At 37.8% G+C, this 13719-nt stretch overlaps 1 protein-coding gene across 1 annotated transcript; it reads left to right on the forward strand.

The window, feature by feature from the left end:
- The first annotated feature begins 4173 nt into the window (after positions 1 to 4173).
- On the forward strand, positions 4174 to 6729 carry LOC136248587 (52 kDa repressor of the inhibitor of the protein kinase-like). Its single transcript, XM_066040355.1, has 5 exons — positions 4174 to 4180; positions 4598 to 4691; positions 4922 to 5093; positions 5799 to 5889; positions 5951 to 6729. Exons 1-5 carry the CDS (start codon positions 4174 to 4176, stop codon positions 6727 to 6729), a joined length of 1143 nt encoding a protein of 380 aa, XP_065896427.1.
- The last annotated feature ends 6990 nt before the right edge of the window (positions 6730 to 13719 follow it).

The following is a 13719-nucleotide window of genomic DNA, read 5'->3' on the forward strand; positions in this document are numbered from 1 at the left end:
ACAGGGAACTAAATGAATCATTACAACATTACTATCATTAAGCATGCAAACTACCATACTACAACAGATTTTGATGAAAAACTAAATTTAGCAAATTGACAAATCGTTACCAAATTAAACTTTCGTTAATATTATCTAATCCAAAACAGCCAAGCTGTAAAAAAACAGTGCGGCCCTCAAAAAGGCTATGGTGAAAAAAGATGTGAAATCCAAGGTGGCGGCCAAGAAATGGCTGTGATGGTAGGTTAATGGCAAAAATTTTAATAACGACAATTCAAGTGAACTTTTGTGCCACTTGATCTTGGCAAAAAATTCACCTAAATTGCTGTTATTAAAATTATTACCATTAACCTACCATCACAGCCATTTCTTGGCCGCCACCTTGGATTTCACATCTTTTTCACCATAGCCTTTTTGTGTTTTTTTACAGCTTGGCTGTTTTGGATTAGATTTCATTTCTTTTTGTATTTGTATACCCCAAAGCCGGCCTATGGCCAGCTTTGGGACTTTTTTAACCTGTCTTTTTTTCTTTACTACAGGAAGAAGAAAAGGTGAAGCAGATGTACTTTAAATATTTCTGATTTTATCAGTAAATGTACAAATTATAAATATAATACATATATTTATCATAGAACTCTCCATGGTGGTTTCTTTGTAACTGAACACTCTACAAGGTGACTTCTTCTTGCTGCTCTCTCTACAGGGTGAATGTTTGTAGCTGAACAATCTACAAGGTAACTTCTTCTAGCTGATCTATCTACAGGGTGATTTGTTTGTAGCTGAATTCTGTGCAGGTGATTTGTTTGCAGCTGAGCTCTTTACAGAATGGTTTCTTTGTATCTGAACTCTCTACAAGGTAACTTCTTCTAACTGATCTTTCTACAGTGCAATTTGTTTGTGGCTGAATTTTCTACAGAGTGATTTCTTTGCAGCTGAACTCTCTACATGGTGGTTTCTTTGTAACTGAACTCTCTACAAGGTAATTTCTTCTAGCTGATCTCTCTACAGGGAGATTTGTTTGTAACTGAACTCTCTACAGGTGATTTGTTTGCAGCTGAACTCTCTACATGATAGTTTCTTTATAGCTGACTCTCCACAAGGTAACTTCTTCTAGCTGATCTTTCTATAGGGTGATTTGTTTGTAGCTGAACTCTCTACAAGGAAACTTTTTCTAGCTGATCTCTCTACAGGGAGATTTGTTTGTAGCTGAACTCTCTACAGGTGATTTCTTTGCAGTTGAACTCTCTACATGATGGTTCTTTGTAGCTGAACTCTCTACAAGGTGACTTCTTCTAGCTGATCTTTCTACAGGATAATGTGTTTGTAGCTGAACTCTCTACAGGTGATTTGTTTGCAGCTGAACTCTCTACATGATCGTTTCTTTGTAGCTGAACTCTCTACAAGGTAACTGATGTCTCTACAAGGTCACTAGTTTGTAGCTGAACTCTCTGCGTGGTGGTTTCTTTGCACTGAACTCTCTACAAGGTGACTTCTTCTAGCTGATCTTTCTACAGGGTGATTTGTTTGTAGCTGAACTCTCTACAAGGAAACTTCTTCTAGCTGATCTCTCTATAGGGAGATTTGTTTGTAGCTGAACTCTCTACAGATGATTTCTTTGCAGCTGAACTCTCTACATGATGCTTTCTTTGTAGCTTAACTCTCTACAAGGTGACTTCTTCTAGCTGATCTTTCTACAGGGAGATTTGTTTGTAGCTGAACTCTCTACATGATGGTTTCTTTGTAACTGAACTCTCTACAAGGTAATTTCTTCTAGCTGATCTCTCTACAGGGAGATTTGTTTGTAGCTGAACTCTCTACAGGTGATTTGTTTGCAGCTTAACTCTCTACATGATGGTTTCTTTGTAGCTGAACTCTCTACAAGGTAACTGATGTCTCTACAAGGCCACTAGTTTGTAGCTGAACTCTCTATGTGGTGGTTTCTTTGTAACTGAACTCTCTACAAGGTGACTTCTTCTAGCTGATCTTTCTAGAGGGTGATTTGTTTGTAGCTGAACTCTCTACAGGTGATTTGTTTGCAGTTGAACTCTCTACATGATGGTTTCTTTGTAGCTGAACTCTCCAGAAGGTAACTTCTTATAGCTGATCTTTCTACAGGGTGACTTGTTTGTAGCTCAACTCTCTACAAGGAAACTTCTTCTAGCTGATCTCTCTACAGGGAGATTTGTTTGTAGCTGAACTCTCTACAGGTGATTTGTTTGCAGCTGAACTCTATACATGATGGTTTCTTTGTAGCTGAACTCTCTACAAGGCAATTTCTTTTAGCTGATGTCTCTACAAGCTCACTAGTTTGTAGCTGAACTCTCTACATGATGGTTTCTTTATAACTGAACTCTCTACAAGGAGACTCCTTCTAGCTGATCTTTCTACAGGGTGATTTGTTTGTAGCTGAACTCTCTACAAGATAATTTCTTGTAGCTGATCTCTCTACAGGGAGATTTGTTTGTAACTGAACTCTCTACAGGTGTTTTGTTTGCAGCTGAACTCTCTACAAGGTAATTTCTTCTAGCTGATCTTTCTACAGGGTGATTTGTTTGTAGCTGAACTCCCTACAAGGAAATTTCGTCTAGCTGATCTCTCTACAGGGAGATTTGCTTGTAGCTGAACTCTCTACATGATAGTTTCTCTGTAGCTGAACTCTCTATAAGGTAACTTCTTTTAGCTGATGTCTCTACAAGGTCACTAGTTTGTAGCTGAACTTTCTACATGATGGTTTCTTTGTAATTGAACTCTCTACAAGGTAACTTCTTCTAGCTGATCTCTCTACAGGGTGAATTGTTTGTAGCTTATCTCTATACAGGTTACCTGTTTCTAGCTGATCTCTTGAATTCTCTTCAGGGTGACTGCTCTATTAGGATGACTGCTCTATTAGAGTATCTCGATCTCACACTTTGCTGCACCAAGTTGGATTTCGTGTTATAACTCCGTGGCTTTAAGTCTGATTCTTCTACACCATTGAAGAGCCTTTCTAAGATGATTACTCCATCTATACAGCGATTTTCAAAGCATTACCCCAAGCGGTTTATCTGGTAGGTGTGGCAAGTAATCGTTTTTTTATTAACTAATCTCAATTGCATAATTGTTACACACTGTTGGTTTTTTCGTTGTATCTCCCTGGTTTTTATCTCGATTTCTTTCAAACCACAAAAGGTTTGAGGTTCAATAGTTAACCTATTCACCCACCGATTTTCAGCTTCTTCCCATACGCGGTTTACCCTGTAGGCCTGACAACATATTGGTGTTATTTTTCGTGAATAATCGCTCATAAATCTTTGCCTGTTTATCATATTCCAGCCAATGTTGGTACTGAGATGCGCCTTTATACCCCGCTTCAGTGTGCCAAATTTCAAGGCAATCGGATATGGCGTTCGCGTTTTATAGCAGTTTTTGTAAGTGTGCGAAAAGAGGAAGAAAAATAAGAAGAAAAAAACGAAGAAACTAAACCAATCTTTGAAGTCGCATATCTTGGGAACGCTTGAAGCGATTTCGCTCAAATTTGGAATGTGGAGTGCTGATGGTGGAGGGAGTGTCCATAGCAAAAATCGTCTTGTTTCATCAAGGCAGCACAGAGCTACGGAGGTGTGAAAATTGCGTTTTCTTTCTTCCTGTCAATATACTCACGGGTGTTGCGTGCCGGCTTCTTGGGCCGCACGACACACTACCGTGTGTCTTGATCTAATCCAAGGTGGTGGCCAAGAAATGGCTGTGATGGTAGGTTAATGGTAAAAATTTTAATAACGACAATTCAGGTGAATTTTGTGCCAAGACCACCGCCACCTTGGATTTCGCATCTTTTTCACCATAGCCTTTTTTGGGGCCGCACTCTTTTTCAGCTTGGCTGTTTGGATTAGATATCACTTCTTTTTGTATTTGTATACCCCAAAGCCGGCCTAAGGCCAGCTTTGGGGCTTTTTAAACCTATCTTTTTTTCTTTACCCAGGGGCGTAGGGAGGGGGGGTTCCGGGAACCCCCCTGGAAATTTTCAGTATAGAGTTAGTTAGCCACAAGCTATCAGCTACAAGTTTAAGTGCTATAGTATACTGCTAATTATCAAACAATGTGCAACATACAAATACACAGCATGCTTAGTCTATAGTAGTTATGGCCACTGGTTCTCACCTTTACTATCAGTTTAGGGATTGATCCATACAGCGCATGTCAGGTGGGCGTTATTTAGAATAGCAAAATAATTATGAATTAGATGTGTGGTTAAATGAAGCACAAACAATCCACCTTAGATGGTTTCATAGAACAGAGAAAGGAATTGTGAGTTGCTAGTCTGTTTATGAGCTGTTGCAGTGGCTATAGGTTAAAAGTGGGGCTGTGCATTAAGGGACTCGGTTTGCTTTGCTATTCCTAGCTAGCTAGTTAGTTGGATTTTGTAATTGATTTCATTACAATTATCAACTACAGTACTTACAGGATTTTTTTCAAGCTGAGAAACTTCATCTTACACTGCCCTACGATTTACTGAAACATGACTATATACTGAGTATGATCTAGCTTGTACAAGAGTTCACCCTATTGTAGCTAACAGTTTCATCAACACTGTACAAATTCCTTATATATATCCCACTAGGGACCTGTGAGAAGGCTAGGCTGATAACTGGGACTGAGAAACATGTAGCTATTAAACTAAAAATTGTGAAGAATGCAAAATTCCTTCATCTGAGGTTAGTATAGGTTGGGCATAGCAAGACATCTGTACTTAGTCCAAAGACTTTTTATGTAACAAGGTTGGCATGCATTTGTAGTACAACTAGCTATAGCATTACGAGGTCTCTGATAGCAAATATTTTTTAGTAACATGTTATTGACTTGTCCCTGGAGAGATAGAGGGATAGCTAACTAATAATAAAATATAGCCATGTTTGAACTTTCCTTTGTCCTGTTGGTGCTCTAGACGAACTCAAGATCAAACTTTGCCAGTTGATGATCATGACCAGAGTACAGCAGGGCAACAAGAATTTGAGCAGTCAAGGGCTTTGATTTCAGTTGGTGGGCAAGAGTTGGTGCCTGTAACAAGTAAGGATGTACAGGCATTGTTAGAGCCTGATTTGTCTGATGAGAGAAAAGTAGACATTGTTTTGAATTTTCCTACATACAATCCTGCTTCCACATATAATTTTCCATCAAAAGTTGAACATGGTAAGAACTGCACTTTTCAGTATCACTACTTAACGTCCTTTGCATGGCTAGGGTATTCTATTCAATTAGATGGTTGCCTATGTCTTCCATGTTGTCTACTTTGCTCTTCATCTGATCAAATAGAGTACTTTGTTTGTAAACCCTTTCGCAACTGGACCAAGTTAAGCGACAAAGTGAAATCTCATTTTGCTTCCCACATCCACATAAGATGTGTTCAGGCTTTAAAAAGCTTTAAGGAAAGCCTGTCTGGTAGGCAGCCTACAATTGATACAGCGTGTGACAGTCGCAGGCAGCAGCTTTATGAAACCAACTGCCAGAGATTAGATGCAATGATTGAATGTGTTGTTTTGTGTGGCACTCAGAATATACCTTTTCGAGGGCACACTGATGCTAACACTAGTGTTACACATAACAAAGGGAATTTTAAAGCCACCCTTGAATACAGAGCTTTAGGTGACCAATTATTGCACAAGCATCTCACTCTTGGTGACAAAAATGCACAATACACAAGTCCAGACACTCAAAAATGAAATATTAAAGATTTGTCAATCCCACATATTGGATAAAATAGAGAATGAGGTAAGAGAGAATGCACTGTACTCTGTGACGAGTGTACTGATTGTGCTAATCAGGAGCAACTATCTGTATCAGTACGGTATGTAGCTAATGATAAGGTGAAGGAGTTGTTTATTGGGTTTTTTGAGTTGTCTGATGGAGTGACAGGTAAGTCTATTGCAGTGACCATTTGAGTTGTCTGATGGAGTGACAGGTGAGTCTATTGCAGTGACCATTGAAAAAGCATTAGGTAGTTGTCATTTAGATCTTTCTTTGCTGAGGGGACAAGCATATGATGGAGCCAGTAATATGGCTGGAAAGTATAGAGGTTGCGCAGCAATCATACAAAATAAACATCCCAGAGCTCTTTATTCTCACTGTTGCTCTCGTGAATTAAATATAGCTATGGTTAGCTCATGTAGTTTGGTTATAGTGCAAAATCTCTTCAGTGTTATGAATAAGGTTTATAAGTTTTTTGATAATCATCCCAAATGCCAGTATGCTTTGAATGAATGTTCCTCAATGAAAGTGAAATCATTATGCAAGACTAGGTGGCTGCAAAGCATTGATGCCTTTCATGTTTTTATGGATATGTTTGATAGCATTGTCCAGTGTTTTGATTCCATTACTAATGACCAGTCAGGATGGTCACGTGATGCTTTAGTTGATGCCATAGCACTTTCTAAGTGTCTTTTAGATTTTGAGTTTATCATTGCATTGCATGTAGTTGAAAGGTATATGTCATACACTGAAAGCTTAACTCGAGCTTTGCAGGCTAGGGCACTACATATTGTCCAAGCTGTACAGCATATTGGTGTTTTGAAGCAGGTACTAACTGATGCTCGATCTGAAGTAGAACAGCAGTTTAATTGCTTATTTTTAAATGCCTCAAAATGTGCAAGCAAACATGGCATTTTGGTATCTGCTCCTAGGAGATGTGCCAGACAAACTGCTAGAGAAAACCACCCTGGCAGTCCAGAAGAATATTATATTATCACAGATCTCTAGCAATTCCCTTCTTAAAATCTGAAATTGAAAGTAGATTTGCTAGCCATACAGTTTTGGCTATGAAGTGTTTATGCATCATACCATCATGCTTTTCACATCAAATGGCTAATGATGATGAAATAGTTGAGTTCTTTAGTAGTAGTGATTTAGAATACAATTCTGCTGCTAAAGCAGAGCTTCACCTCTGGCGGGCTCATTTCAAGGAGCAAGAACAACTTCCAGATACACCTCAGTCTGCTCTGAAACATGCTACTCCTATGCTTTTCCCAAATATTAGAAAGATGTTAATATGCATAATGGTATTACCAGTCACATCTTGTGAAGCAGAAAGATCATTTAGTGCATTGCGCAGGATTAAGACATATTTACGGACAACAATGACTCAAAACAGATTGAACTCCTTGTCACTTTTATCTATACACAATTCTTCTCCTTACATACCATCAACATCTGAGATAAAATCATTTTTTTTACAGAAACATCGTCGTATTATGGAATCAAGAACTCTTTAGTAATTGACTATCACATGCACCTATACATGGCTAGTTGGGTAGCTAACATGAGATTATAAAATGTGCTGAGTATCATTTATATGTATTTTAATTATACACGTCAGTAGTAAGTGTACTGTTCTGTATAATGTACCATACAGTTGTAATGTGTCTTTAAACTATGTTATTGAAGTGAACTACAAATCTTAAGTAGAACATGATGATTTCAAAACCCACACCTTGGGGGCTGTGCCCCCAGACCCCTGCATCTGGGATCTACCACTATTGGAACCCCCCTTCAAAAATTTCTCCCTACGCCCCTGTTACCACAGGAAGAAGAAAAAGATTTAATTATAATCATAATCAAGATTTACAGCAGATTTTTATTACTTTAACTATTTTTGATTTTATCAGTAATATTACACAAATTACATATATTTATTACATGCCAATTATTTCCTACAGAATGCAGCTGATCTCTCTGCTGGGTGACTTGAAATGTAGATGAACTCTCTACATGGTGATTTCTTTGTAGCTGAACTCTCTACAAGGTAACTTCTTCTAGCTGAACTTTCTACAGGGTGATTTTTAAGCAGTGAATCTTAAGTGTGGTGTCTCCGTTCCATGGAGGCTGTACCCCAGATTTAGAAGTTGTCTGTCATAAATCAAGCAATGGACTGGAGTGGAATTGTTGTAGCTAGAAGCTTATTCTATGCAACTTGCACATTTGCATATATACTTCATTTAATGTGTCCTGTAGTAGCTGTCTATCATGGCATGGCATCATGCTATTGCTCATGGTGAAATAGATGAGGCTAGGATCAAGGAGGCCATTCTTGCTTTTAAAATACTGCAGCAAAGACATACGCTTGACACCCCAATGGCCAAGCCTCGATACAAATGGCCAGAAAGCAGTTAACTGAATTAATTCAACTTCTCTAATATTACATTTTTGCACAATTAATTTTTTTGTTGGATGCTAGCTTTGACGAAATATTTTTAACAGTTTATAAATATAGAAATATGGTACTTCAAAAGACTCACAGGGTCATTTATTTATCTACAGCTAACAAACTCTTTTTTTTGTATTTTCATGGTCCTCGAACCACATGGCCAAAAAGTAATTTACGGACTGAAACCTAATATCTCTTGAACATATTCTCAAGCTGCAAACAGGTGGATTCCCTCATCCCATTCCTTGTGGTTATCAAAACAATAGCTTCTCGTCATGGTCTTAAGCATTTGATGAAATTGTTCTGTGGCACTTTACAATTGGGGGTGATAAGCTGAAGATCTGTGCTGAGTGTTAGTGCTTTACCCATTGAAAAACTGTCAGCATAAAATAAGACTCTTGGTCAGATTGAAGAATTTAGACAGACCCACCGGCAAGTGTGAAGAATCCAACAAGTGCTTTGATCATAGTACAGGCTTTGACATTCCAAATATGAATAGCCTCGGGAAGTCTGGTGGAAACACATATAATAGTAAGCAGGTAATTGTTCCCTGATTTGGTCTTTGGTAATGGTCTGACAGTGGCAGATACAGGGGGTTGCATTGGTTTCAGTTGAAACCCCATCTGAAAATAAGGCATGCACCCGAAATCAGTTTACGGAGTGGGTGAAACTACCTGTAGATCAGCAGCCAAGAGTGCAAATTACATACACTATAACATGTATAGCTAACGACCCTTTAATATTTTGATGCCATTCTGCCTGGTATCACCTGTTGAAAGGCGCTTCTTCATACGCAATAAGTGCCTCTAAAAATAATTATTGTTTTAATGTTTTCCAATACTGATATAGGCTTTGCTTGCATTTTCTAATGACTTTAATGGTAAAATTTAACACTGAAACATTGCTGGAGAGTGATTATTTTGTTATCAAATATTACTACCTAACTAGACTGAAGCTACCGGCGATTAGCTACCATGTTCCAAAGTGGAACCCCTGTTTTTGAAAGTCTGGATCCGCCCCTGGTAACTGTTTTGAACAATTCTCCAAAACTTATTTTATATTGGTAGGCCTATGCCTATAAACTCTGTCATTCCAGAGTGGAATGAAATCAGGAGGTTGCTGGACATGTGAAGTCATATTACTGCTACATTAATTTTATTTTGTGCTCCATGCAGGCCATTGCATATCATGCAGATTTCACTTCTAGAGACTGGTATTGAACTTTCTTTCAGTAATCACTTACATTTTACAAAGTTTATTTAACAATTTCAGACAAAATTGTTACCAAAATTGATACGGCTAAAATGTCAAAAATTTTTTGTGGTGAATATTCAGTTGGTTTGCTTTGCCCTCTGAATGTCAGTTTTTAGAATTGTCACTGTTAGAGTTGTAACAAAATAACACCATACAATAATTCATATAGTGTTCATTCAATCAAAAGTGTTACAATATCAGAAGGCTAATTTTTCAAAATTTTCCTGTGAGGGCATGCCCTTAGACCCCCTTAGTTAGAGCATGCTTTGCACGCCGAGTGTGCTTTGCACACTTGTTGGGTAACTTCCACTAATTGCCACATAAGAATATCCAAGATCTGCCCCTGTTGTCCAAACTTGCATGAAACCCCTCTGAAAATTTCTAGATCTAACACAGATGATAAGCACTCTACTAAATGGTTTCTCTACACTCTTAGTGATTATATAGACCTCATTATCTCCCAAAGATCAAAGGATTTTATGCAAATTTACCATTTTATAATTATAGTTGTGTACAAGCCCTTTTTATTTTTGTATTGCATACAATGCATAGCTTTTACACATTTGTCATACTGTATATTAGGGATCATGAAGGTTTGGACTTTTCTGGCCAAACATATCACCCCAAAACCAGCCTCACAATACCTTCATGGTGCCATGGCAGTATAGGTTAGGTATAACCAAGCTCAAAAGTGCCTTCAGCACAACCTGAAATATTTCCAAAAAGTTGCTATGAAATTAAAATTTTTTATTTAGTGGAACTTTATACTGTTATTTTTTATTCATTAAGACTTTACAGCACACCTGGTCCTACAGCCTGTTTAAATATATACTGACTGGCTGCCTGACTGAGAAAAGACAAGCGCCTTCAGACAAGCGTAACTTGATAATGGCTAAGGCTACGGGCTTGATTTTTTGACTGTTCAACGTTGCTATAGCCTTTTGGCATATTACCACAGTATGTACAATGCATGCTTCATGGAGTTACCTGTGTCCTCCTTTGTGTTCCATTTATCTTTGCTGACAGTGCAAGGTGTCAATTCACAGTAGCACTACGTGATGGCTTCCCTATGTTTGACAGGAATCATCTGAATTTTCCGATGAGACTGTTTGACTGCAGGGGTCTTCTCTTAGTGTTTTCTTCATTTGTAATACTGCGTAATGGAACATAGCTGACAATGAATTGTAATGGCCACTTCGTTATAAGCGACAACAATAAGCCTGGTGCCATTCTTTTTGTTCTAATGCATATGGGTAGGTTCACCAGTCATAATAATGTTACAAATAAGTAAACTAGTGTTGCACTGATAATCGGTTGAATTATCGGTAACAGCCGATATTAGCTAATTTTACAAGTATCGGTATCGGCTACGAAGTGGAAATAATTTGCCGATTAACAATCAATCGTTAATGACGGCAATGAACAGGTGAAAGTGAAGAAGGTGGTGAATGTAGCAGTAAGTGATTTGCTGTAACTGTTTTGTAACTGTTTTGGCTTGTTTGCTTGCACAAGTATGGTTGCAAGGCTGTGTATATTTATCGGCCGCCCACGCAATTAGTTGATCACTCTTCACAAAGGGTCTGGAGTCCCACTAAAAACACTGTTTGATATAAGCTGGCTTAGATGTTTTACTTGGCTTCCTTTTCCATGAAAGGAGTTAGTGGCAAAACTGTAGAAAACATTGTAAAAGTTGGCCACCTACGCAATTAATTACATTGTCATTTCAAATGCAGTTTATACACATAAACTTTAGGTGATTTTCTGCTCCTCCTCCCCTGTTCTGAAGAATTGAAGAATATCGGTAAATATCGGCATATCGGTTACAGGGATAGGCAAATAATCAGTATCGGTAAATGTGAAAAAATGCATATCGGTGCAACACTAAAACAAACAACTCAACCAACAAACAATAACTTTTATTGCTTAAGTTGTCCCTTAACTTTTTGGCCTGCTCCAACACTCCTTGTATCAAAAGATAGTCTGTATCATACAATATGATAGTACTGTATAGTAGGGACATCGAAGGTGTGGGTGTGGCCAGTGATATAATATAACCCAAAAACCTGCCTCAATTTTCCTCACAACAACATGACAGTATTGGTTGGGTAAAATCAAGCCCAAAAGTGTCTTCAGATCAACCCAAAACGTTTCCGTCAAGTTGCTACAGAATTTAAAATAAAATAAAATCATTCAACGGAATTTTCTACTGCCTGCCTGCCTGCCTGACGCCTTCAGTCAAGCATAGCAGAAAACTGGCTACAGCTACAGCCCTAATTCTTTTGCAGAAACGTTTCTAGTTCGCTTAAGAAAAACCTTTGGTATATTGATAAACATACAATGCTTGCGCTATTGTCTTACCTTTTATCCTACTTTACCATAGCCATCAGTCAAGGTTCTACCGCTGAGTGCTAATAAACTAAAGTAGGGCTTCCATCTACCGGTGTACACTGTATCAAACTATTCGAATACACGTGGTCGTTGCACTAAACTATTTGAACGCACGTGGCTCGCTGGTTTTCAAAGTTGGTAGTTGACATCGATCAGTGAGAGCAACCCGTGGCAAACTAGCAATGTGTAAGTCAATAAATATAATTTAGTAACAATGTTAAAACCGAGTTGGGTCATACAGGTCCCGCTTTACATATTATCCGGGTCTGACCCGATGTGGACGTGTAGTAACACGTCATAGCGTAGCCCTACTTCTTTCGTGAGCCATGCCCACTTACGTAAATTACTGTCAGTAGACATATAGTAGCCATGCCCATTCATCAGTCTGTAGGTATGCACGAATTCATGTCCATTATTGTCTGCAGGCTTATGTAGAGCCACGCCCACTGATCAGTTGTTATTGTATGAGTAATAATCTAGTATAATGGTGCTGTGATCAACTCTTTTAAAATATTGTGACTGGTTTTGTGAAAAAGCAGGCTATTTAGTGGTCATGAGCTTACAAAAAAACTTCACAAACAAGTATAAGAAAAAATTAGGAATTTTAAATTAGAGTAGGGACAGTGTATAGTGCTGCAATAAAAAGTACTGAAACAAGCTGGATCAGAGTAGTACGTAATGCCCAAATACTGTACAACAATAAGAAGAGAATATCCCTACTGTACTCAATGCACAGTAGGGATATTCACTTCTTATTGTATTACAGTATTTGGACATTACTACTCTGATCCAGCTTGTTTCAGTACTTTTTATTGCAGCACTATACACTGTCCCTACTCTAATTTAAAATTCCTTATATTTGTTTTAAACAAAAGCTACTAAGAGTACTAGAGTAGTAGTATCTCAGTCAGATATGTAAACAATGTCTACCATACTGCATTGTACTTACTAACAACTAGAGCAACAACTATTGTAATTGTTAGACTCTGCTTATTGTATTTTGAAATAGTGCTGTATTGTTTTGTATGATTAATTTAATCTGAGCAGTTTAAACTTGTAAAGCATCAATAGCTTCCAACAGAAATATTCCTGCAATCAATAAATCTGTGAGAAGTAAGCAGTTTTTCACATACCCCTGTATGTTATGATATTATGAAACATTAAAATCTAGAAGAGTTTGGTAAAACATTGCTTACTCAAAATATTAGAGCTCAATTTACATATTCCGAGCCTCACACATAAATTTGCTAGATATATGAATAAACTTATGATTTAAGAACTGATGTACCATGAAGCCACTTGACATAAACTATGGCTAGCTATGGTACTGGTACACATTTAATAAACCATGACCTGGATGTGGGTGTATGTAAAATCTAAGGCTAAAATCAATTGTGGGAGTTGATATTGCATACCATATACTACAGAAGATCTAAAGATCTAATAGTTCTTGTGCTACAACAACAAATGGAAGCCACACTCTCACAAGACAGTTAATCATGTTCTGTCTTCTAAAGCTCAACCTACATCTGACTTTCATTTTAAAATTGTTTGTCGCACAAGAACTTTAAAAACCTTTAGCACCCAGATGGATATTGTCATACTTTTCACCCTACGAGTACAGAGACATTAGTTCAAGGTGAGAACTAGGGTTGCAGCTTATTTACAACACATTGTCAAATATGGACTACACCTACTTTACACTTACAGCACATGAAATTAGCCACTCTACAATAAAGTTTTAAATGACATACGTACAGTGTTACAGCAAAAAGACACTTGTAAAATCACTAAACTGAACTTTCTGTGACATTCCTAGCACTTATCCATTCATAAGTGTAGCTACAATGTTAACACTGATAACCAAATTTCTCTGCATGTCTATAAAATGAATCCAGTAATGA

Source organism: Dysidea avara, chromosome 3 (genome assembly GCF_963678975.1).
Source record: "Dysidea avara chromosome 3, odDysAvar1.4, whole genome shotgun sequence".
NCBI classification, from domain to species: domain Eukaryota; kingdom Metazoa; phylum Porifera; class Demospongiae; order Dictyoceratida; family Dysideidae; genus Dysidea; species Dysidea avara.